This window comes from Schistocerca piceifrons, chromosome X (genome assembly GCF_021461385.2).
Source record: "Schistocerca piceifrons isolate TAMUIC-IGC-003096 chromosome X, iqSchPice1.1, whole genome shotgun sequence".
NCBI classification, from domain to species: Eukaryota; Metazoa; Arthropoda; class Insecta; order Orthoptera; family Acrididae; genus Schistocerca; species Schistocerca piceifrons.
The window spans coordinates 573729155-573752560 of record NC_060149.1 but is presented as its reverse complement, the minus strand read 5'-3'; the positions used below and the strand labels follow the sequence as shown (position 1 = coordinate 573752560).

The 23406-nt window shown below is 41.0% G+C and overlaps 1 protein-coding gene across 1 annotated transcript in view; it reads right to left on the bottom strand.

Annotated features, from left to right (window-relative positions):
• Positions 1 to 23406, bottom strand: part of LOC124721786 (zinc finger C4H2 domain-containing protein) — a 167731-nt gene that overhangs the window by 82653 nt on the left and 61672 nt on the right. The window contains exon 3 of the mRNA XM_047246902.1: positions 9085 to 9263. Coding sequence (XP_047102858.1) covers positions 9085 to 9263 — 179 coding nt within the window. The remainder of the gene's footprint in view (positions 1 to 9084; positions 9264 to 23406) is intronic.

The window sequence follows — 23406 nt, the reverse complement described above, 5'->3', positions numbered from 1 at the left end:
AAATTATGCTGAAATTGAAACAAAGTTCTAATGCTTTACACCTGCTTAGATTCTTCACGACTTTAAGGAATGTAGTGACTTCTAGTCTAAAAGATTTATCTTCCTGTGAATCACCATTATTATACGCTTACAGAATAAACCAAATTCCTACACCGTAATTTCCTTCACACACATTTGAGGTTTTGTCCAACCTCATATGTCTTGAAAGTAGTCTTAACTTATTTCAGAAGTTCTTCCATTGTACAGAACATAAATGCATCACAACGTAGCCTCAGTTGCTACTGATCTGTATCTACCATGCACTCATCAATTATGCAACAAAGTTAGTGGACCTGAGCCACAGGAGAGGCCTTACCATGTGCTAGAGTAGCAGCCTTTACACAGTTTCCAATTTCTCGGTAATAATTGTCATTCATACAAACAGAGCCAACTAATACCACTATTGGGGCCAATACTGAAGTTCTTTAATCATTTTGAATAGTTCTTCAATCATTTTGAATTAGCATGCCTACTGGAAGACACTCAGGGCTCTTATTAAGGATCTGTGCACATTTGAAAAATGTCAGGAAGAAATCTCAATCACCTTCTTACTCTTACACAAGAAATTATTTTCCCAGGTGACATTACTGGCCATAAAAACTTCATAAAATTGACCAATATATTGAAATGCAATGGTAAAGTTATCTACACTAATAGGTGTACAATTAAGCGCAGTAACTATTACTATTAATGCTATTATTTTCTGTGATATTTTGGATTTGAAGATTTTTTACAAGCAAACTTTTCAATATATTATCAACCACAAAACTGAGTATAATATCTCGATTAAAATTTTGTTCCACTTAAATATTGCCTCAAAGTAAAAGAATAGGTGTGCCAAATTTCAAATTTCATTGCAATCTTTCCAGCAGTTTCAGATTTGTGTGTTCCTGAAAGCAGAAAACCTTAAGTTGCAGAAAAATCATTTTAAAGTTTGGATGAAATGTAAAAAAAAAAAAAAAAAAAATCTATCATACCTTAGCTAAAACTGCCCATATCCATATTCCATTTCTTCCTCATCATCCTCTACAGCTCTTTTAGCTTCTCTGCTCCTTTGCCCAGCAATTGCTTGTATGTTGTGGACTGAAGTCTCCGCCTTTGCGATTCTTCGCTTATCGATGATCTGCAGTATCTGCTCAGTGAAGACTCCGGGTGTAAAGCCCAACTTGCTGAGGATGTGAAGTCTTGCCACATTCCCATCATTAAACACTGCTGCAGCTTCCAAAGCAGAAATCTTCACCACCAAATTGGAAACAAACACAGTCTTTGGACATCTTTTCCAAATAAGAGCATTGAAACTTTCATTTGGGTTCTGCGTTTTCCCATGCAGACATTTTTCTAGCAGTTCTGGTGAAGCCAGTGCTCTAAAAGTTGGTTTAGTGGCCATTGAAACCTCATAAGGAAGGTTATTTTTATGGGTATAAGCTTCCCCACTTTCCTTACTTTTCAAAAATTTGCACCATTCATTAGAACAGAGGCCATGCTGAGGTGTAGTGTCTGTCGACAAGTAATGAAACCAAATGGCACATACTGCTTTCCTCATACTGTCCAAGCTTGTGAGGTTACTTCTAATTGCAGCACCATAATAGACTTGTAGGCTGTCAATTCTCTTCCTTGTTAGACTGTTTTTACCTCCCAGTGGCTTCCCATCCTCTAGTAGCTTGCCTTTATTGTCTACAACAAGTCTTCGGAGTTGTCCACCCATCCTCTTCTGAATATGGCCTAAGCACTCCAGTTTCCCAATAGTGCAATCTTTTCCATGGGGCTGACTTTCAACCTCATTCTTGAAAGCACTAGAGTCTCCATCTCCTAAATACTGTACGTATCTTATCCCATACTTTTGCAAAGATCTATGGAAAATGAATTTCCTACCTGCAGCTTCCATCCCACCACTGGAGCCTGCATAATTTCTGCTACAAACAGCTTTATGGGCTTCTTGCCATTCTGTTTCTTTACCTGCATCAATATATTTCTTGTGCAAGGGACATGCAGAACAATATTTAGACATCAAGTGTCTTCATCCAGGAACTGTCACAGGAAACTGCTATATCGTTGCTATTAGTTGCTTCACAATTTTCTTGAATTGCCCCCAGGACTGCCATTTTCATGCTCTCTTCACTTACTTCTGCAACTGCATTGAGATCAGTATTCACTGCAGAAAATTTTAGGGGAGGACCAGGTATGTTCATAATACCACATAAAAGGTTTCCACCATCTCTTCCAATTCCTATACATCTTAGTCCATAAGCAAATCTCATATTGGCTTCATAGATTCTATTACCAACCTTTGATGTCTTGAATGGTCTGTCAGCGTCACAGTTTTGACACAAAATGTGCAATGTGCAAACCAAACCTTCTCTCTTTCCATCATCAACCAAATCCACATTTCCTCCACAAACAGAGCACTTGCAGGTTTTTCTAAGTGCTTCTGCCACCATTTCCAGATCCACAATTCTGAAACCTGTTTCCTGTCATGATTTGTTTCTTCTGACACAATCTCTGTCCCAAGTTTTATTTTAGATGCACTTAGAGACAAGCTAATGTTTGCATCTGCAGGCCCAACCCTAACCTCTATGTCAGTTTTTCTATTTATATTGGAAATATGGGACTTACTATATTTTTTAAATACTTTACCAGGCCTAGGCATTGTAAAAAGGGATCAACAGATTCAACCTTGCACAAAGAATGGCACAATAAATCAAGCGTCACTCAAATCCCACTGAACAGCACAAAACTCCACAGCCTTCTATACCACACTGATTGAACCAGAAATTGGCTCCACAGCCTTCTTTACAGCACTGATGTTACGTATACAAAAAAATCACAGCCTTATAAAGCTATATTTTCTAGGTTCACAGGCCAAATTCTGCAATAAAATTTTTCCTCCATTTGGTACACTGAAAAGCGGGATTGACGCATTACACTGCTTAGGGTTTTAATATTTTTATGCCATTTGTAGTTCGAATTTCAAGGAAAAAATTTGGGATAATAATCTCAGTTATATTTACTATCAAATAAGCAAATAAAAATAATTTGTAATTTTTTCATTATTTCTGCCACCGTTTCCCCTTAAATTATGATGTGTGGAACAGTTTCTTAACTTATTACGAGCTGTGTAGAAGAGAAGTATTTTGCATACTGTAGCTTCGCATTTCTGAAACTATACCTCTGTGTATACAGATAATCAAGGAAGATATAACATCCTTTTCTATAAAGAATTGGCTTTTTTAAAAAATTTTTAGACTTCAGTCAACTTTCTAATATGCTGATATATCATTCAAATGATTTTGTTTTCTACTTTATATTCATCATCTGGCTCTAAAGAAAATTTGTGAGCCATGTCAGAAAGCCAGAAAGCACTGAACACAATACAGATTTACAGAAACTAGGTTTATTCTTCATATAGACTGACAATGTGCTGTTAAATATTTAAAATATATCATGACCTTAGATAGTGTGATTACATAAATAGCAATAGAGCCAACTAAATCCTTTCTCCAATGCTGCCAGCCAGTCTAACCAATTGGACTACAAGTATCACAATTAACCCATTCACTATTGTGGGAATGTATGCATGTACTGCTATGCCATTCCCCACGTGTTGTGTATGTTTATATATGTGTTGCTTGGATTTTCTTACGGTGTTATAGATGTCTGAATGCGTCCAGAGGCATCGAACTCTCCCTGCTGCAGGCGAGTTACATGCATACCTCGGCGAATAAAAACATTTAGAGTATTTATCACACAATACACATGGCTCATTGCATGCAAACATTTGCAGAAAACTGTGTTTCAATATTTTGAATCCTTTACAACCACATGATTTGCAATGCGCAAAGACATAAATGGGCGCGATGTGTGAGGCTGTCCTTCAGATATTAAAACCCAATAACTCTAGAACGAAATGAAATATCTTTCTGCTCTAAATTTTAAATAAAGTTTTCTTACCTTACCTACATTTTGTTCGCTGCAATATATGAGCTAAAATCAACTGTATGCAAAATTTACACATTGATTTTATACCACTGCAGAAACTTTAAACTTTTGTATAATATTTTAATTAATCTGATACAGTACAGTAAATATGGCATATAATGAAAAGAAATTAAATACTTTATCAAGTGAAGACTAAGATGTGCAAAAATAAAATTTTTTTCACCTAATAGTTTTCAGAAGTCAGATAAGTATTTCATATCAGCTGGAACGCCGTCTTTCAGAACAGGTAACCGTATCTGGTCGGTAGTACATACATAAGAAAGGCAGCCTAAACATAGAATACAAAGAGCTTGTCTGTAGCAATAGAAGGGTTAATAAGATCTTCCCAGGCTTTGCGCTGCATCAGCTGGTTAAAATTCCATGAGCTTTTGGGCAATTACTCCTCAATCACTTAAGTGGTAACTGACTACATCACATTTATGTCTTCAACCTCATGCTGCCGACCAAGATATAGCTCATGCTCATTCCATCACCAATGATGGCAATATTTATGATCAGCATGTTGTTTTTGTTGTTGTTGTTGTTGTTGTTGTTGTTGTGGTCTTCAGTCCTGAGACTGTCTTGATGCAGCTCTCCATGCTACTCTATCCTGTGCAAGCTTCTTCATCTCCCAGTACCTACTGCAACCTACATCCTTCTGAATCTGCTTAGTGTATTCATCTCTTGGTCTCCCTCTACGATTTTTACCCTCCATGCTGCCCTCCAATACTACATTGGTGATCCCTCGATGTCTCAGACCATGTCCTACCAACCGATCCCTTCTTCTAGTCAAGTTGTGCCACAAGCTCCTCTTCTCCCCAATTCTATTCAGTACCTCCTAATTAGTTATGTGATCTACCCATCTAATCTTCAGCATTCTTCTGTAGCACCACATTTTGAAAGCTTCTATTCTCTTCTTATCTAAACTATTTATCGTCCACGTTTCACTTCCATACATGGCTACACTCCATACAAATATTTTCAGAAACGACTTCCTGACATTTAAATCTATACTCCATGTTAACAAATTTTTCTTCCTCAGAAACGCTTTCCTTGCCATTGCCAGCCTACATGTTATATCCTCTCTACTTCGACCATCATCAATTATTTTGCTCCCCAAATAGCAAAACTCCTTTACTATTTTAAGTGTTTCATTTCCTAATCTAATTCCCTCAGCATCACCCGACTTAATTCGACTACAGCATACTTTCTCACAATGGCATAATCCCATGCTCTACTAAGACATGCTGCCTTATTTATTGAGCGCATCTTCCAAGATTTTAATTCAATCACAAGATCAACCACCTATACCTTACGTACCCCTACAAGGAGGAAACACGGCATATCATCAAATTCTTCGGCAAGTTTTGTGTGAAGTAGGCTAATCTGTTAAGCTCTAAAGCCTTCCTGCTAAACTGCCATGATGAGATTATTCTACAACTTGCTGTAGCATGGCATCACATCAAGACACCACTGAGGTCTTTGAGACAATACATTTCACTAGCACGCAGTTGGATTAAACAGCCATGAGCTGCAGACCACCAGCAATTGATGGAGTCACTCTAATAATTGGATTGTACTGAATCTAGCCCATCACCACTGTGCAAAGATATGTCATCACAGAGGAGTACCATAAAAAATACGGAGTGTAATTCAGTTGGGTTTAAAGTGGTGTGGTGTGTAAATTAATAAAACAATTATAAACATGACAGATCTCAACACTGACGTCATCTCAGCACTTAGGAATGAAATTAACTTTGCCCCAGTAACGCAGAGTTTCCCAATAAAATGAAAATTGATGTTGAACATACAGTGCGTGACTTGCCCAGTGAGAATGTGGACTATGTTTGTTGCGAAGGAGCACAATCATTTGAAATCGTACTACTGGCACCTAATGTGCATAGGGTTGAACACAATGTACTTTGCAGATTACAAAATGACTCCCTCATTGTGGTTCTGCCATTTGACATTGGCAGTGCACTGTAATTTTGGAACAAGCTGACTGTGAAGCACAAACCTGACTGATGCTTGAAGAGAATACCTATCAGCAATCTCTGCAGGACCCAATGCCAAGGATAATAATGAAGATGTCACAGCTTCTAATGCAGCTATTACTGGAAGATAATGATGTTAATCTCCACCCTCGGGGCCTAGTCAACGTACACATCATCTGCCCAAAATATCATAGAAGGAATTAGCTTTCAGCCCATTGAATATCACTGGGTCAACAACATTACATTGGCAAAAAATCTGTTCATTGTTCCTATTCTGCAGAGAGCTAATTGTGCATACCATATCACGTCATATCAAGAATATGGATGACTTCAGCAGCTGAATTGGAAGTGATACGTCAGCTATGATGAGGTCTCATTATTATTGAGTGTTCCTATTAAAAGCAATAAGGATATTCTCTGAGATTTCTTTGATACCACAACTGTCTGATTGGTTACAAAGATCTGGATTTTTTTTTATGACTGACAGTACTTTGAGCAAATGGAAAGTGTTTCAATGAAAAGTTCGTTGGCTTCATCCATACTAAAATGTTTTATGAAGAAATTTGAGGATGTCACCTTGGGCACGGTTCTACGAGGGTAATCCCAAAAGTAAGGTCTCCTTTTAAGTACATAGACCTGTTTATTTCTACAATGGTTTACATCAGTTTACAGCTTGAACATTTAGCTATTTTTCGACATAGTCACCATTTCTGTCGATGCATTTTTGTAGATGCCTTGGCAGTTTTTGAATGCCCATGTCATGTCAGCTCGCCACCATGCTGTTCAGAAAGTTATGAACCTCTTTTTTCACCTCATTGTCGGAGCTGAATTGCTTTCCGGCCAAATGTTCCTTTAACCTACGGAACAGGTGAAACTCACTGGTGCCAAGTCACGACTATACGGTGGGTGGGTGATTATGTTCCACAGAAACTGTTGCAGGAGAGCAACGGTTTGCCGAGCGATGTGTGGGCGAGTGTTGTCATGGAGAATGTTTATTGCCCGTTTGAGTTTACTCAGTCTCACAGTACCTGTCAGCGTTATTTGTGGCCCCAGCGATTCAGCTCTGATGACGAGATGAAAGAAGAGGTTCATAACCTTCAGAACAGCATGGCAGAGAGCTGGTATGACATGGGCACACAAAAACTGCCACAGCGTCTACAAAAATGCATCGACAAAAATGGTGACTGTCGAAAAATAGCTAAATGTTCAAGCTGTAAACTGATGTAAACCATTGTAGAAATAAACAGGTCAATGTACTTATAAAAATATAGGAGACCTTACTTTTGGGATTCCCCTCATAATTTGACAAAATGAAAGCTATAAAAGGGCAGAGAGGAGACGTTGCACCACTGATGAGTTTATTGCAGTCAGCAGTGGTGGCATACTTCAAAATGTGCATGAACTAATTGTTTTCTTCAGTTGCTGCTAATGTGGAAGAGGGCAGATGGATCATGCAGAAGCGATCTTGCTGTATCCTTGGTTTCACATGAGGCTTTGTCACAATTGGTCTGACTGCCATGTATTAATGCATCACATTTTAACACATGACATTAAAAATATCAAACCTCTAAAGGAGCTTATGTGTGAGGATACTCATTCTGACAAGCAATAGCACAAATGCTTTGTGCACTCCATTTTGTCTTGGGTTGTGCATTGCTCATTATTACTCTTATCTTCAATTACAGGTCTCTCAACACTGTATGGATCAGCTATCTCTATGACCACATGTTAGTTCTGTTTCTGCAGAGAAACAGAGGAGTGGTGTAGGCTGGCTGGCCTGTGAGAAGGTGGCAGGGTTTGATCCCCTGAACCACACGCACAGTCAAAATTGTTTGTTTACATTTGTGGTCGACTACTACACTACAGTGTCCACTCTTGCACCACCTGGAAAATAAACCTAGCCAATGTGTTTCAACCAGGCCAAGGAAATAAATGCTGCTTTTCAAGAAGACCAATAAAAGATGAGTAGACAAAAGAATAAGAATAGCGAAGACCATTTTGGGAAAAAAATGGTTGAAGTTTTTGCAGAAGCAAACATTCCACTTATTAGAGAGAAAAAGAACGATTTATTCTCTTTTATTATTACTTTATCTCCAATCATTTCTTATGGGTATTTTGATCATCAGGCATATAGTGTGGCAATTTTTTAAATTTGTATGCCTACTGATTTACAAAAAAAATGTGGGAATTTCAGCAAAAATACATGCTAATTTTGCCGAAAATAGATGCTACATTTTCACGTCCCTATGGACAGGACCCAAGAGGTGCTTATACCTATGCTATCCTATGAAATCAAGTAAGGCAGAAAATGTTTTAGAACATGGAACACTGAACTGCATTCAACAAATCTTTTGTCACAATCATGACAACCTTTGGGACAGCACAATAAAAAGAAGGAACTGAACACCCCCAATAAAGACAATGACCTGAAACTTTATACAGCACAGTATCCAAGCACTGCAAAGCTGAAGCAGGCACAGTGAATCCAGAAATTAAATGTTGCATTTTGATATATCTTCCACTGAACTAAGCACCAACAACATCAGACCGGGCAGCATGGATGTATAAGGACAAAGTCATCAACGGCATGGCAGCAACTCAATAATGGCTGAGGAGTATTCAGCTGAAAGCTTGTGGGATTGTAACTGTCTGCCAGAAGCCAAAGGATAAAAGAAACAATTTAGGTTAAACCCTCAGAAATATATCTCCTGTAATTTGGTACACAGTGAGATACAGCCATTGTGAGGTGGTTGTAGTAGTGACAGACTCTAAATGTGAATGTTGTATTATTTGGTGACATGCACAAGCACACAAAAAAATCATAAAACCCAAAGGTAGATAGTCGCAGTGCAGTCTGAGGCCACTTCCTAGCAATCATAAAGCCAACGTTTCACCCTATACAACCTCTCATTTATAGAATGATGGAAAACACACACACACACACACACACACACACACACACACACACACACACACACACACACACAATGCTCAGGATTCTTGCCACCATCAAGAACAGATACTATCACTTAAGAGAAACATAATTACTTAACAGAATTAGGCAAGTGTAACTTACTCAGGAGTAATTAAATCCCCTTCCTCTTCATGCAGTTCTGGTAGCCTTTCTAGGCCCAAATATTCACGCCTCATACGGTCAATTTCTAGTTTTAGAGGTCTATATTCTTCGTGAATTCGCTTTGCAGTGTCAAGAGCACGATTGCGGCACTCTTCAGATTGTTTTATGACATTTTCCATCTGAAACAGAGTATTAGTGTCATGATAATTTTAAATGAATGTGATCCTGGAACTTATTTATGTGACTCATATGGCTGACATTTTTTAATGGGTTGCTATTTTCAGAAAGCAGATGTGGTCATCCTCTTTTATTGTAAACATATCTCGTGAAAATAAAGGTACCTTTAGTACTATGTCTTCGGTCTTTTCTTCATTCTTTCAATGACCACAGCATTCAGTATGGAAACTGCTTCAACAAATATACTTTTTAACTGCCCAATAGTGTACAACAATTCCAACATCTATAGAACTGACCCTACCAACCTTCATCCAGTATGATAGGGCAGATTCTGCAGGTTAAAACCCATGCTAAACTGAAGCTGTTGATCTTCACCTGCAGTCACAATCTGTAGTAACAGCAAAAGCCAGCTGTATCAATGTTTAAAGGCTGTACTTTTCTATCAACTCCACAAAGGCAGATGACAATACAGAGCTCAACTGCAGAGAAGTCAGAAGAATCGTCTTCCTGGCAGTGGAAGCAATACCATTAGTATCAGTAAACTAAAGATGACTTGTGCTGTCAAACTGGATAATCACTGAATCTAAGTCAGAAGACATACCTGATCATCATCATCATCATCATCATCATCATTCCACAGTTCTAAGTGAAGTGTGATGACTAACAGAGTGGAGTCAGTTTTGCATGAAAAATATTATTTGTAACAAACAAATAAACTTAAACTATACTAATACATGCACAAATTTAAGGTGTTTTGGTTTACTTCAAATACATGGAACAGGTGTACAGTGAGAACCAAAGCATTGCTCCAAGTGTGTATATGGACACTAAATCCTCAAGTGCAAGAACTCAACAAACATAAAACAAAATCAAAAAGTTGAACCAACTATTGACTGGCTTCCTTTGCATGTTTATTGACATTAATTACTATTAACAACAATAATGCAATACCTCACAATCTACACTTCAGTAAAGTGATTTGATGAAAATTAATTTTAGTCACAGATTCCATGCAAAGGCCAGTACAAACACTGCAAATTAGGGCTAACCAAAAATCATATAATCCTCAATACAGACAATAACTTCAATGCACAGTCTAGTAATCTGGAAAAAGTTTCTGAAGTTACTTTCCAATAAAAAAAAATCATGTAATTTGGGCACATGACAATGCTGATATATTAGTCACGAGAAGCTAGTGTAGTTAAAAGTGATAATACGAGGGCGGTTCAGAAAGTAACCTCCGATTGGTCACAGTGCGGGTTGTGGGGGGAGTAGCGACGCCATCTGTGCGTTCACGCACTCAACAGGTCAGTCGGCATCAAGCCGTGGTCGAGTGAACATCGTACCTGCGCTAGTTTAGTTTTTGTGGCAGTTTGAAATGTGTGCTGCAATAGAAAACCCCGCCAAATGTGAAGTGCGTGCTGTCATAAGGTTTTTTACAGCCAAAGGATATTCTGAAGCAGCTATTCATCGTGAGCTTTGTGCCGTGTACGGACCAAGAGTTATGAGTGAAGGAGTTGTCCGTGAATGGGTACGTTTATTTAAAAGTGGACGAGAAAACGTTCATGATGAAGAGAGGAGTGGTAGACCATCATTGGCGACTGACGAACTCGTTCAGACAGTTGATGCAAAAGTTCGTGAAAATCGACGTTTCTCAATGTCGGAGTTGTCTACTGGTTTTCCACAGATATCTAAGACTCTCTTGTACGAGATAGTGACAGCAAGATTGGGTTACCGTAAGTTCTGTGCACGATGGGTGCCCAAAATTCTTACCGACCACCACAAAACTCAAAGAATGGCCTCTGCATTAGACTTTCTGTCACGTTATGAGGACGAAGGAGAACCATTGTTAAACAGAATCGTGACCGGTGACGAAACCTGGATTAAGTACGTGAACCCTGAGACAAAAGAACAATCAAAGATGTGGGCACATTCAAATTCGCCTACCAAACCAAGAAAAGCCTCGCAAGATTTTTCTGCCAGAAAACTGATGGCAACGGTGTTTTGGGATGCCAAAGGGGTGTTGTTGGTTGAATTCATGGAACGTGGTACGACCATTAATCAAGACGTGTACTGTGAAACAATAAAAAAGTTACGACGGGCTATACAGAACAAACGCCGTGGTATGCTGACTTCCGGTATAGTTTTTTTGCACGATAACGCCCGTCCTCACTCTGCTCGCAGAACAACGGCCCTTCTTGAGTCCTTCAAGTGGGACGTTATCAACCATCCACCTTACAGCCCAGACCTGGCGCCAAGTGATTATCACCTCTTCATGCATTTGAAGAAATGGCTCGGGTCACAGCGGTTTGATGACGACGAAGAGCTCAAAGATGCGGTCACAGGCTGGCTCCAGGCACAAGCGGGTGATTTTTATGCAGAAGGAATTTCAAAGCGTGTGAAGAGATACGATAAGTGCCTCAATCGCTATGGAGACTATGTAGAAAAATATTGCAAAGATGTAGTTGTAAGATGTATATATTAAAATATTTTTATTTAACTTGGTGTATTTTTTTAAATCAACCGGAGGTTACTTTCTGAACGGCCCTCGTACAATACCAATTTCAATAAGCAACATGGATTAAAACATAATATTCCCTGATGACATCCTGTCAGAGAGACCAGTAGGAGGAAAGGTACAGACAAAACGTTGGTTTTATTGTCAACAGATTACTGTCCCTCACCACCATTTTTGCACATACTTAGCTGTGAGATGACAGTCTGCAACGAATTGCATGTTACTTTGCATTATGTTACCTCCACCAATTCTTGGCTGCCAAGTTGGTTTGTTAGTTTCCTCAGATATCCCCGTGACTTAGTACACAGCTGGATGATAGATGTTTTCCCTACTGGGTGAGGCTGTCAAGTATATTTTGCATTAGTTCACATTTCTCTATATTGATACTTCACTTGCCCCAGTGATTTCAGAATCAGATGCAATTATGCAATGTACAGTAAAAACATTTTACATTTTCCTGCTTTTCACATTCATTTTTGCTGTCCCAACAGAAGTCCTATTCTCTCAATACAGTGACTTCTCATTGTTAACAATTCCGTGTAACAACATTTCCTGCATTTTACATTTTCTCTGATGTTATCACGACCTTTAACATGGATTCTCAGATGGGTTTCTGCAAAAAGTACATCATATTCCTGCTCAAAGTCAACCTTGAAACAAAGCAGAAAAAAACAGATTATAAGTTATTGATCCCGCAATGTAGTATTAGCACAGTAAGCAAGAATTTCATTGTCGGCATGTTGGGTCATGGCCACCTGTGTTATAGGTTTGCAGAATTTGGAAGGGTGGGAAGGTATGCCGAGTCACTGCATTAATGATAATCACAATCTGACAATAGTGACTTTAGTAGCAACCCCCTCCCGCCCACTGTGTTGTATTACAACAGCTTTAATTAATTCCAGAGTCATTTATAGAAATAAACACCACTTTTGAAGACAGCTGTCTCTACAATGGGCTTTCACAAATCAATGTTACTTCTGAGTGACATATTGCTAATCCATATTTGGTGCGCAGACTTACATTGGTTTAACTTAATGCAAATGTAAACTTTCCTCCTTAGGATTCTACATAACATGGCAACAATTTCCACCCACTTTCTCATCCAGAATGTCCCTGAACTGAGTAACCTCCTGATATGCAACAAGCTATAGATTTCGTGCAAACTTAAGTGTTTTAACCAATATTGTGTTACAAGTTTTATTTACCATAATTTTATAATGATTACTAATGTGTCTCACAATAGAACAGCAATAATTTTTTAATGTGGTTTCATGAAAGACTTTTGCTTCCGTGTTTTATTTATACCATTGGCCACAATTGTAATGAAGAGGGAGGATCCCCCTCACGTTTGTGTGTGTCAGTGCTCAGCCACTGCCTTTGTGATTGATGCTTTGTATAGTACAGAGAGAGAAGCAGATCTAATTGCTGTTAGAAAGAAACAAAAGCAAGTAATTATTTTAGATTTTTTTAAATTGGGAAAATTTAAATTGTTTTAATTTCATATTTTGAACAATATAAAGAGCATGACAATAAGAGTAATTTATTTCTTTTCACTTGTGTCTCCTAATGCTTTCCTGTATATTAAACTTTCCTGCATTTTACACTTTTTGGGTTAGTCTGCTGAAAAGTGTAAAAAGGATTTTTTTACTGTATATGGTGCACCCATTTATAAGGAGAAACTGAGACATGATTGGGGAAAACAACTGAATAGCTAAGGATTTCCCTTACTTGGAAAAGTATGTTTATACTACATTAAAATGTTGCTCATCCAAAAGTTATAAAACAGAGACAAAGTTAAATTTACAGCACATTCCTTCTTAAAAATTTTCAAATCTACGGTAATTCATGACCTCTTAAGCACCTGCACAAAACTAAGTATGAAACAATTGAATAAGCTCCCAGATGACTAGTGAAAAGTTGTTCAGTCAATTGGTTTAATGACTGTATGGTATGTAACTAACTGTAGTGTGGATGGTATTTAGTAAGCCTGAAGCAGCATGAGAAGCCGATGCCTGGTTAATTGGAGACCCACCAGCTATAGTATAGAGGCTGGGAATAGTGCTGGTACTGAGGGGCCTGGTGGCCAGCATAATTCCTTGTACAACACATTCATCATTTAAAATAAGATGGTCTAGTTGACCCATAAACCATGCACCCATAACTGAGTAGGGCCCAGTTCAAAACTAGCCGGCAGGCTTAGACTGCTCATCGTAATGAATTATGACAAAAAAATTTTAAAATATTCATTTCTTTTATAGAATGTGACTTTAGGTCTACAAACTGTGGCAAATAGATAATGTGCAGACTGGAAACTCACATTCTTTAAAATCTAGAACAATGTGTAACACAGCTGGGTGTAATAGCACCACTTGCAATAAAGGCACTCCTAGAACAAAATCTTTTTTTTAAACAATGAAAAATCCAGGATGGAATAACAATATTATTAAAATGGTGGACTGCTACTCACCATATAGCAGAGAGGAGTCACAGACAATCACAACAGACAGAATACTATACATGTGAGCTTTCCGCCAAAAGGTCTCCTTCTAATGTAGAAAAACATACATTCACGTAAGTACAACACACACACACAACCACTCGCACACACATGATCATTGTCTCTGGTAACTAAGGCCGGACTAGGGTCCTTTTGGCCGAAAGCTCAAAGGTACAGCAGTCTTTTTGTTGTACCTGTCTATGATTCAACATCTCTATACAGCAAGTAGCAATTACCCTTTTCATCATATTGTGGTAAATACTTTTTTTTCTGCCATCTGTCCCATTTGTAACAGTAACGGGGAAAGATTCATCTGCAACCTCAAATTTTCAGTCTCTCTTATGTACCTGGTAATGTCTAAATGCCTGTACATGTACCACATATATTTGAAGTATCCAAATTCTTATCCAAGCCATATTCTTCAAAACCTAGTTACTCGCTGTACAGTTCATAGGCTGCTGATAACAGTGTAAATAGTTAATGTATAAACACTTCATTTAAAAAATATCCAATAATTAAAATTCATGAAACCATGTTCACTTGAAAATTCAACCAAGCTAATAGTTATTTGTTTTCTGACTGACATACCTTATCTAAAAGCCCACATTTTCTTCTTTTTAAAGACCATCTGAACTGTGACTTTTCAGGCTTTCCTGAAGAGATCTGTTGCAAATGCACTTCTGGGATGGGAGAACATTGTGTAAGTCCCACAACATTTCATGGGAACAACTGCTTTACACCTTTAGATGGTGGTGGTTGCTGTGTTCAGTGCTGCAAGATAACTGGTGACACCAGAGTAGTGATGCCAAAATTTATTGGGGATCAGGAGTAGGAATTACACATACACGGATAGGTACTCATAGTTAGATGAGAATAGCTTTCCTAGTGCCTCTGCCAAAATGTAAAGAGGTTTTCTGCGGGTGCTATATGTGCAATGACTGTCCTATCAGACACTGCTGTGGTTAAAATCTGAATTGATTCTCTGCATTGTGATGGCTCCAGTCAGAAATTGGAAGTTCTTATTTCTCCTGTTTAAATTCAGTGACAGCCAGTTCTGGATTCCAGGCACTGTCAAGCTGAAATCCTGCATCCCTATCGCTAAGGTTACCTACCACATGGGTTTACATGGCCCCTTTTTTTAAAAAAGACAATCACAGAAAGATGGTGCTGAGGATGAAACTTCAAACTTCACAGAACATGCGATGCCTCAGGTCCAACCAGGGTTCTGGTACAGCTGATTTGTCAAACTGGCTCAAGCTTGTACGTCGATGGCGTCAGGCCCAACATTCTTGCGTGGTGTGACATGACTGCTCAATATGAAACATTTTATACTGGCATGAGATGTTGTATATGCCATGTTTTCTCAGGCCAATATCATCTACAACTAAACACAACAGGTTCTCCAAGCTTGTCAACGGACATTCATTTCTCACAGATCCTCTCAAATCTTGAAGACATGCCACCAAAATACTGCAGTAGTTTCCTATGCATCTTCAATTGCACCCTTACAATGAACCCACTTTGATCAGACTGCATTAAGTACCTTTTTTTTTCCTTCAGAGTAATCGTTTTGTTGGGACATTGCTCTTAGGCATTGCAATCACCTGGCAGGCTGTCGGTATTTGAGACTGACATGCTTGCTCTATGTACCATGACTAAGACACTACCCACACTGTACAATGTGATGATAGATTTTGGTCTGCGAATATAACTCTGTATGAGTCTGCTCATAGTACACACTGTGTTCCACTGTTTTGTCGGCTTTCCTTCTAAAAATAACCAAGAAATGGTAGACGCCATCTTTTTCCATTTCCATGTGAACTAACTGAACATTTTAATGGAGAGAGTTCAGATGCATGAGAAATACACGTAATGTTTCTATTCTGTGGGGCCACACGCCAAATGCAAGGGTAAGTCTATTGTCCGCAATGTAGTTATATTTTTGTTTATTTCGGTAGTACTGTCATTTTCTGTTGATGACACATGCTTTGTTTATTTGTTGTTATATCTTTGAAATTTTCAAGCTGCTAGGTTAGTTTCGTTACCACTGCCGTGCTGCTCCACTGTCTATTTGCACCAAAGTGATCCATTTTTTGTGGTCAAAAGGCATATCAGGGGCCGAAATTCATCAAAGATTTTCGATACAGTATGGGAAAAGTGTCTTGCCATAACGGAGTGTCTATGAATGGATTGAAAAATTCCGAAATGGTCACACAAGTATTACGCACGATGAAGGAGCCGGACTACCATTTACCTCCACAAATGAAGAAACCATTGAGTGTTGATGTGAAATGATTCTCTTAGATGATTAATGATGTGTCGGCAGCTGGGCCAACACCTTGTAGATCGAGATGGCTGAAAATGCACGCTAGACTAACGCAGACGGGCGTGAAGTACTGGAACAGGCTACGTAATTAATGCTATGAAGAAAAGTACGTAGCTGGATTAATACTTATCTTTAATCAATCATTGTGGTACATCGCTCTTGACGATACACAGGAGACTTTAATTACAATCACTGTAAGGCTAATGGCGCCTTGCTAGTTCGTAGCCATTAACTTAGCTGAAGGCTATTCTGTCTCTCGGCTAATGAGAGAGAAAGGCTTCGTACATCTAGTCGCTAACTAGGTCGTCCGTACAACTGGGGTGAGTGCTTGTTCGTATCACGAGACCTGCCTTGTGGTGGCGCTAGGTCTACGATCACACAGTGGCGACACGCGGGTCCGACATGTACTAAATGGACCGCGGCCGATTTAAACTACCACCTAGCAAGTGTGGTGTCTGGCGGTGACACCACAATTAACTATTGACGAAGTGGCACCATCTGCAAATTAGTCACAGTTCTGCCTACAAAATCATCCACAACAGACTTGGGTTTCATAAAGTTTGAGCAAAATGGGTCCCTAAACAACTCACACAGTTGCATAAACAAACGCACTTGGACATCTGCAAAAAAAAAAAAACATTTGGATCACAATGGAAATGAAGGGGACAACTTCTTAGACAGGATCATTACTGGTGACGAAACATGGATGCATCATTACAAGCCGGAGAGTAAACAGCAGAGTATGGAATGGAAACATCCAAATTCAATGTGCAAGAAAAAGTTCAAGACCCAACCATCTGCAGGAAAACTGATGCTTAAGCTTTTTGGGATGCACAAGGTCCAGTACTGGAACACTATGGGAAAAGGGGCACAACAATTAACAGTGTATGTTACAGTAAGATACTTACTGCCAGGCTAAAGCCTGCAATTCAAAGCAAATGCCGAGGATTGCTGTCAAAATGTGTTATGTTGTTGCACGACAATGTCCATCTGCATACTGTAGCCCACACTACTGAAACACTTCAGAAACTCAAATTTGAAGTACCAGATCATTCTCCACATATTCCCAATCTTGCCGCTTCTGACCATCACTTGTTTGGCTCACTCAAACAGGCATTAAGGGGCTGTTGATATTGATTTGTCTCGGACGAAGCAGTGAAAGAAGTGGTGCATTCCTGGTTTGCAGCTCAACTGAGAACCTTCTTTTATGAGGGCACCACGAAGCTTGTACAATGATGGACCAAGGGCATTGAAATGAAAGGAGACTATGTTGAAAAATGATGTTCTTGTAAGTTTCCTATTTGATTACAATAAAATTTTATAATTACTTTGTGGATAATAATTGACTTACCCTCCTATATTATCAACATACCACCAGAAGCAGGAAGGCTGGCAAGTTGCCGATCACAGTGCTTTTGGCTTGAAGTCTTCCATAAAATAGTTGGCCATTGGGGAGGGGGGAAACTCCACGTGAAACCACCCACTTGTTCGAAACACTTGTTACTAAATAAGGAATAGGTTGAGGAAAGTATACGTTTAAACAACGTTACAGTGTCTTTCTGGAACTTGCTGCTAATAGTTTCCAATAAATCTTTAAGAGATACTTCCATGAATAAGTAAACATCATCAGAGCTCATTGAAAGAACCAACAGTTTTAGTCTAAATGTCTTCAGGTATCCTATGAAATTCTCTGAATTTCAAATAAGATGGCTGCTTCTGCTCTCAAGGAGTCCTGATTGCAACTTCAGATGTTTGGCTAACAATTTAGAAGGCACTCCAGTGCACTTTACTATGGGGCAAGGAGGGGCCCACTCTCATTGATCTTTGGTAGACTGTGCAGTCTTGGTGTTATGCAGCCTGTTGGTGCAGGACCTTGATTAAATTATCTGGAAAAAGCTCTTCTTGAGGTGGTCTACAGATTTTCCTCTGAGTCCTGCAAGTCAGATCCCCTCTTATTTCGAGGTACAGGGTCATCGGCCAAATCATCTATTTTGCTGTTGTACTCAGTTTGTGAGAGAAGGTCACTGGGGTTCCCCTAGTCAGCAGATAAAATGGTGAGGTGCTTGTCTGCTCTTGAGTCTTGCAGAGCATTCCTACTACTGAACTTTTCAGCAGCACTCACGTTGTTCAAATTTGGCATGTGTCCCTCCCGGTCTCTTCTGCAAGATGACTCTGAAGTTTCAAAACTGCTTCTTCTACCACAGCTATCAAATATTTAATTGGGGCTGTCCCAAATGTACGTGCAAATTTCACATCTTTCTTGAGCACCAAAAATGTTGCACCCTCAAAAATTTAGTCTGCGAGATTAAACATGGTATGTCAGTGTTATAAATTTTCTTTCATTTGAACTTCAAGTTAAGCATACTTTGCCATTTGGCAAACCTCTGTTCATTTGTAAAGTTGGCTAGCACCCACGTAGTGGTTGGTTGGTTTAAAGGTGGGAGAAGGTACCAAACTACAAGGTCATTGGTACCTTGTTCCTAATAAAACAGTGCCACAAGTTTGAGAATAAGACGAACCAAACATATAACACAAAACGGAAAGAAAGGAAAAGCCACACGAATGAAGGGAAGGCAATGAACACTAAAAGGAACAAGAGAGGACAAGAAAACACAGACGCTAGAAACAGAAGAGAGTAAAACATGAAAGCAGATTACAGTGGCTGTACAACCACGAGAATAAAATGGGAAAGCCAGCCACTCTGTAACACATTAAAACCTCCACCCTAAAAGCACTAGGGTGGAAGAGACAGATGGAGAAAGGACATGCACTAAAACCTACGCAGAAGTATAAAACCCACTCTCACAGATAAAACGTAAAACTAAAGCTGCTGTGGAGGCACTGTCGCTCAACACCGAAGGCAGGGTGCTGGGAAAGTTAAAAGTCTGCCGCAGAGCAGTCCAGAAAGTGGGCAGTCCAGAAAGAGATGGATGACTGTCATTTGGAAGTCACAGTGACACTGAGGTGGGTCCTGGCGACGGAGTAGGTATCCATGCGTTAGCCACGTATGGCCAATGCGGAGCCGGCAGAGGACAACTGACTCCCTGTGAGAGGCCCCCATGGAAGACTTCCACACATTCATAGTCTCCTTAATGACACGCAGTTGGTTATGAGTGCTGTTATGCCAGTCCATCTCCCAAAGCTGGAGAACCCTGCTGTGTAAGACAGAATGCAGGTCAGCTTCGGAGATGCCTATCTCCAGAAATGGTTTCCACGTCACCTGTTTGGCCAGCCTGTCGGCAAGTTTGTTGTCGGGGATTCCAACGTGACCTGGGGTCCACACAAACACCACGGAGAGGTGCGACTGTTCCACGGCATAGATGGATTCCTGAATGGATGCTACCAGAGGGTGGCGAGGGTAGCACTTGTCGATAGCTTGTAGGCTGCTCAATGAGTCAGTACACAGGAGAAATGACTCGCCAGGGCATGAGCGAATATACTCAAGAGCACGAGACATGGCCGTCAGCTCTGCAGTGAAAACACTGCAGCTAACTGGCAAGGACTGCCGCTCAATATGTCCTCCATGAACATATGCAAAACCTACATGACCATCAGCCATTGAGCCGTCAGTGTAAACCACTTCAGAGGCCCAGAACATGTCAAGAATCGAGAGGAAGTGACAGCGGAGAGCAGCGGGATTAACACAGTCCTTAGGGCCATGCAAAAGGTCCAGACGAAGCTGCGGCCGAGGCGTACACCACGGAGGCATAAGTGAACGGACCACAAGTAGAGGTGGTAAAGGGAAGGACTCCAGTTCGGAGAGAAGGGACTGCATGCGAACCGCAATCGTTAGCCCCAATCTGGGCCACTGATGTGGGAGACGGACTGCTGCGGGTGGGAAAAGCAGATGGTTATTCGGATGCGCAGGGGAACTATGAATGTGTGCTGCGTAACTGTTGAGCGGTTGCGCACATCTGATCTGTAGTGGAGGGACACCAGCCTCCACCATTACGCTGGTTACCGGACTCGTCCTAAAAGCTCCTGTCCCCAACTGAATCCCACAGTGGTGCACAGGGTTGAGTAAATACAGTGCTGAAAGTGCTGCCGAACCATAAACCACACTCCCATGGTCAATTCGAGATTGGGCAAGGGCTATATAGAGCTGCAGCAGCGTGCAGCGATCTGCACCCCAATTGGTGTTGCTCAGGCAATGGACAGCATTGAGGTGCTGCCAGCACTTCTGCTTAAGCTGACAAATATGAGAGAGCCAAATCAATCGAGTGTCGAAAACCAGTCCTAGTAATTTATATGTCTCCACTACAGTGAGTGGACCGTCATTAACGTAAAGTGTGGGTTCCGGATGAATCGTACGACGCCAACAGAAGTGCAAGACACATGACTTTGTGGCTGAAAACTGGAAGCCGTGGGCTAGAGCCCATGACTGCGCCTTGTGGATGGCTCCCTGGAGGCACCGCTCAGCAACAACAGTACTGCAGCAGCATTACGAAATGCAGAAGTTGTCTGCATACAGAGAAGGTGAGGCGGAGGGCCCGCCTGCTTCTGCTAGACCGTTAATGGCAACTAAAAATAGAGACACACTCAATACAGAGCCCTGTGGGACTCCATTCTCCTGCATATGGATGGAACTATGAGAGTCACCAACTTGGACACGGAAAGTACTGAGCGACAGAAAGTTTTGGATAAAAATCAGGAGTGGTTTCTGGAGGCCTCACTCATACAATGTGGCAAAGATATGATGTCGCCAAGTCATGTTGTGTGCTATACGTAAATCAAAAAAGATGGAAATCAGGTGTTGCCGTCTGGCAAAGGCTGTTCGGATGGTAGACTCGATGGGCACAAGATTATCAGTGGTAGAGCAAACCTGGCGGAAGCTGCCCTGACATGGAGCCAGCAAGCCGCGTGACTCCAGGACCCAACCCAACTGCTGACATACCATACGTTCCAGCAGCTTACAAAGGACATTGGTGAGGCTGATGGGCCGATAGCTATCCACATCAAGCGGGTTTTTACCGGGTTTGAGCACCGGAATGATGATGCTCTCCCGCCATTGCAATGGAAATACGCCACACACCAGATCCAGTTGAGAGGATGACAAGGAGATGTTGCTTGTAGTCAGATGATAGATGTTTAATCATCTGGCTGTGGATGCGATCAGACCCAGGAGCTGTGTCGGGGCAATGTGAAAGGGCACTGAGGAGCTCCCACTCTGTAAATGGGGCGTTATAGGATTCACTGCAGTGTTTGAGTGTGCAAAAGGCTGGGGGATAATTCTCTGAAGCAGAGGCTCGAGCAAAGTGCTCGGCAAAGTACTTGGCAATCGCGTTTGTGTCGGTACATAACTCGCCATTTATGTTAACATCGGGGACAGCTGTTGGGGCCTGGTACCTGAAAAGACATTTAATCTTTGCCCAGACTTGGGAAGGTGGCATGTGGCACACAATGGTGAAAACTTATCTCTCACAACATTCCTTCTTCTGTTGTTTGATAAGGTAGAAAACAGGGGCACGGAGCCGTTTAAAGGCTATGAGATGCTCCAGCGAAGTGTGTCACTTATGCCGCTGTAGAGCTCACCGACGCTCCTTAATTGCTTCAGCAACTTCAGGCGACCACCAAGGGACTGCCTTACACCTCGGGCACCCTAAAGAGTGAGGGATCACGTTTTCTGGGGCAGAAACAATTGTGCTAATCACCCACTCAACCATCAAATTGATGTCACTGTGTGGGGGAGATTCAGCGGTGACAGCAGAGGTGAACGTTCCCCAGTCTGCCTTGTTCAAAGCCCATTTGGGCAGGCGACCGTACGCCTGACATTGGGGCAGTGACAGAAAGATGGGGAAGTGGTCACTACCACACAGGTCATCATGTGCTCTGCAGTGGATAGTTAGGAGAAGTCCTGGGCTGCAAATTGATAAATCAATGGCCGAGTAACTACCAAGAGCCACACTGACATGTGGTGGCCCCAGTATTTAAGAGACAGAGGTCGAATTGCGACAGTTAAGTTTCAACATCTCTGCCTCAGCCAGTAAGCATGATACAATCTCACAAGAGTTATGTGCATTAAAATCTCCCAGAAGTAGGAAAGGTTTAGGGAGTTGATCAATCAGTGCAGCTAATACATTCAGGGGGTACTGCACCATCTAGAGGAAGATATACATTGCAGACAGTTATTTCGTGTGTCGTCCTTATTCTGACAGCCACAGCTTCAAGATGGGTTTGATGGGGCACATGTTCACTACAGACCGAGTTTAGGACATAAACGCAAACCCCACTTGACACTCTATTAGTTGCTACAGTTCCTGTAATATCCCTTATAGCCACCGAGAGCAGGGGTCTGCATTGCTGGGAACCAAGTTTCCTGGAGGGCAATGCAGATAGCAGGTGTAAAGCTGAACAGTTTGCTGTAACTCAGCCAGGTGGTGGAAAAAGCCTCCGCAATTCCACTTTGAGGATGACTTTGTGAGACTGGGAAGGCATGGAACATTCAATGAGGCAGTTTACACCTCAGAGTCACCTGCTGTGACCGATTTATTGCCCGAGCAGTCTATATCTATTGTGTCTGAGGGTCTGGCGAGTTCTAGGTCCTCAGCAGATGCCAAAATCTCCACCCCATCCTCAGCAGCAGAGCTTGTAGGTAGCAGTGGTGTGGGTGCCACTGCAATTTCCTTTATCTTAGCAGTTTTCTTTTTGGACTTCACTCGCTGCTGCTTGAGTTTCCCTGGCTGGGAGGACTTCACTGGCTCAGTCTCCTGGACTGAGAATGAGTATGAAGCCCTACGACCAGCTGCTTTTGGGCTCTTCAGCCACTGGCGGGTGTCGTCTTTCCCACTCGAAGAAACCTGGGAA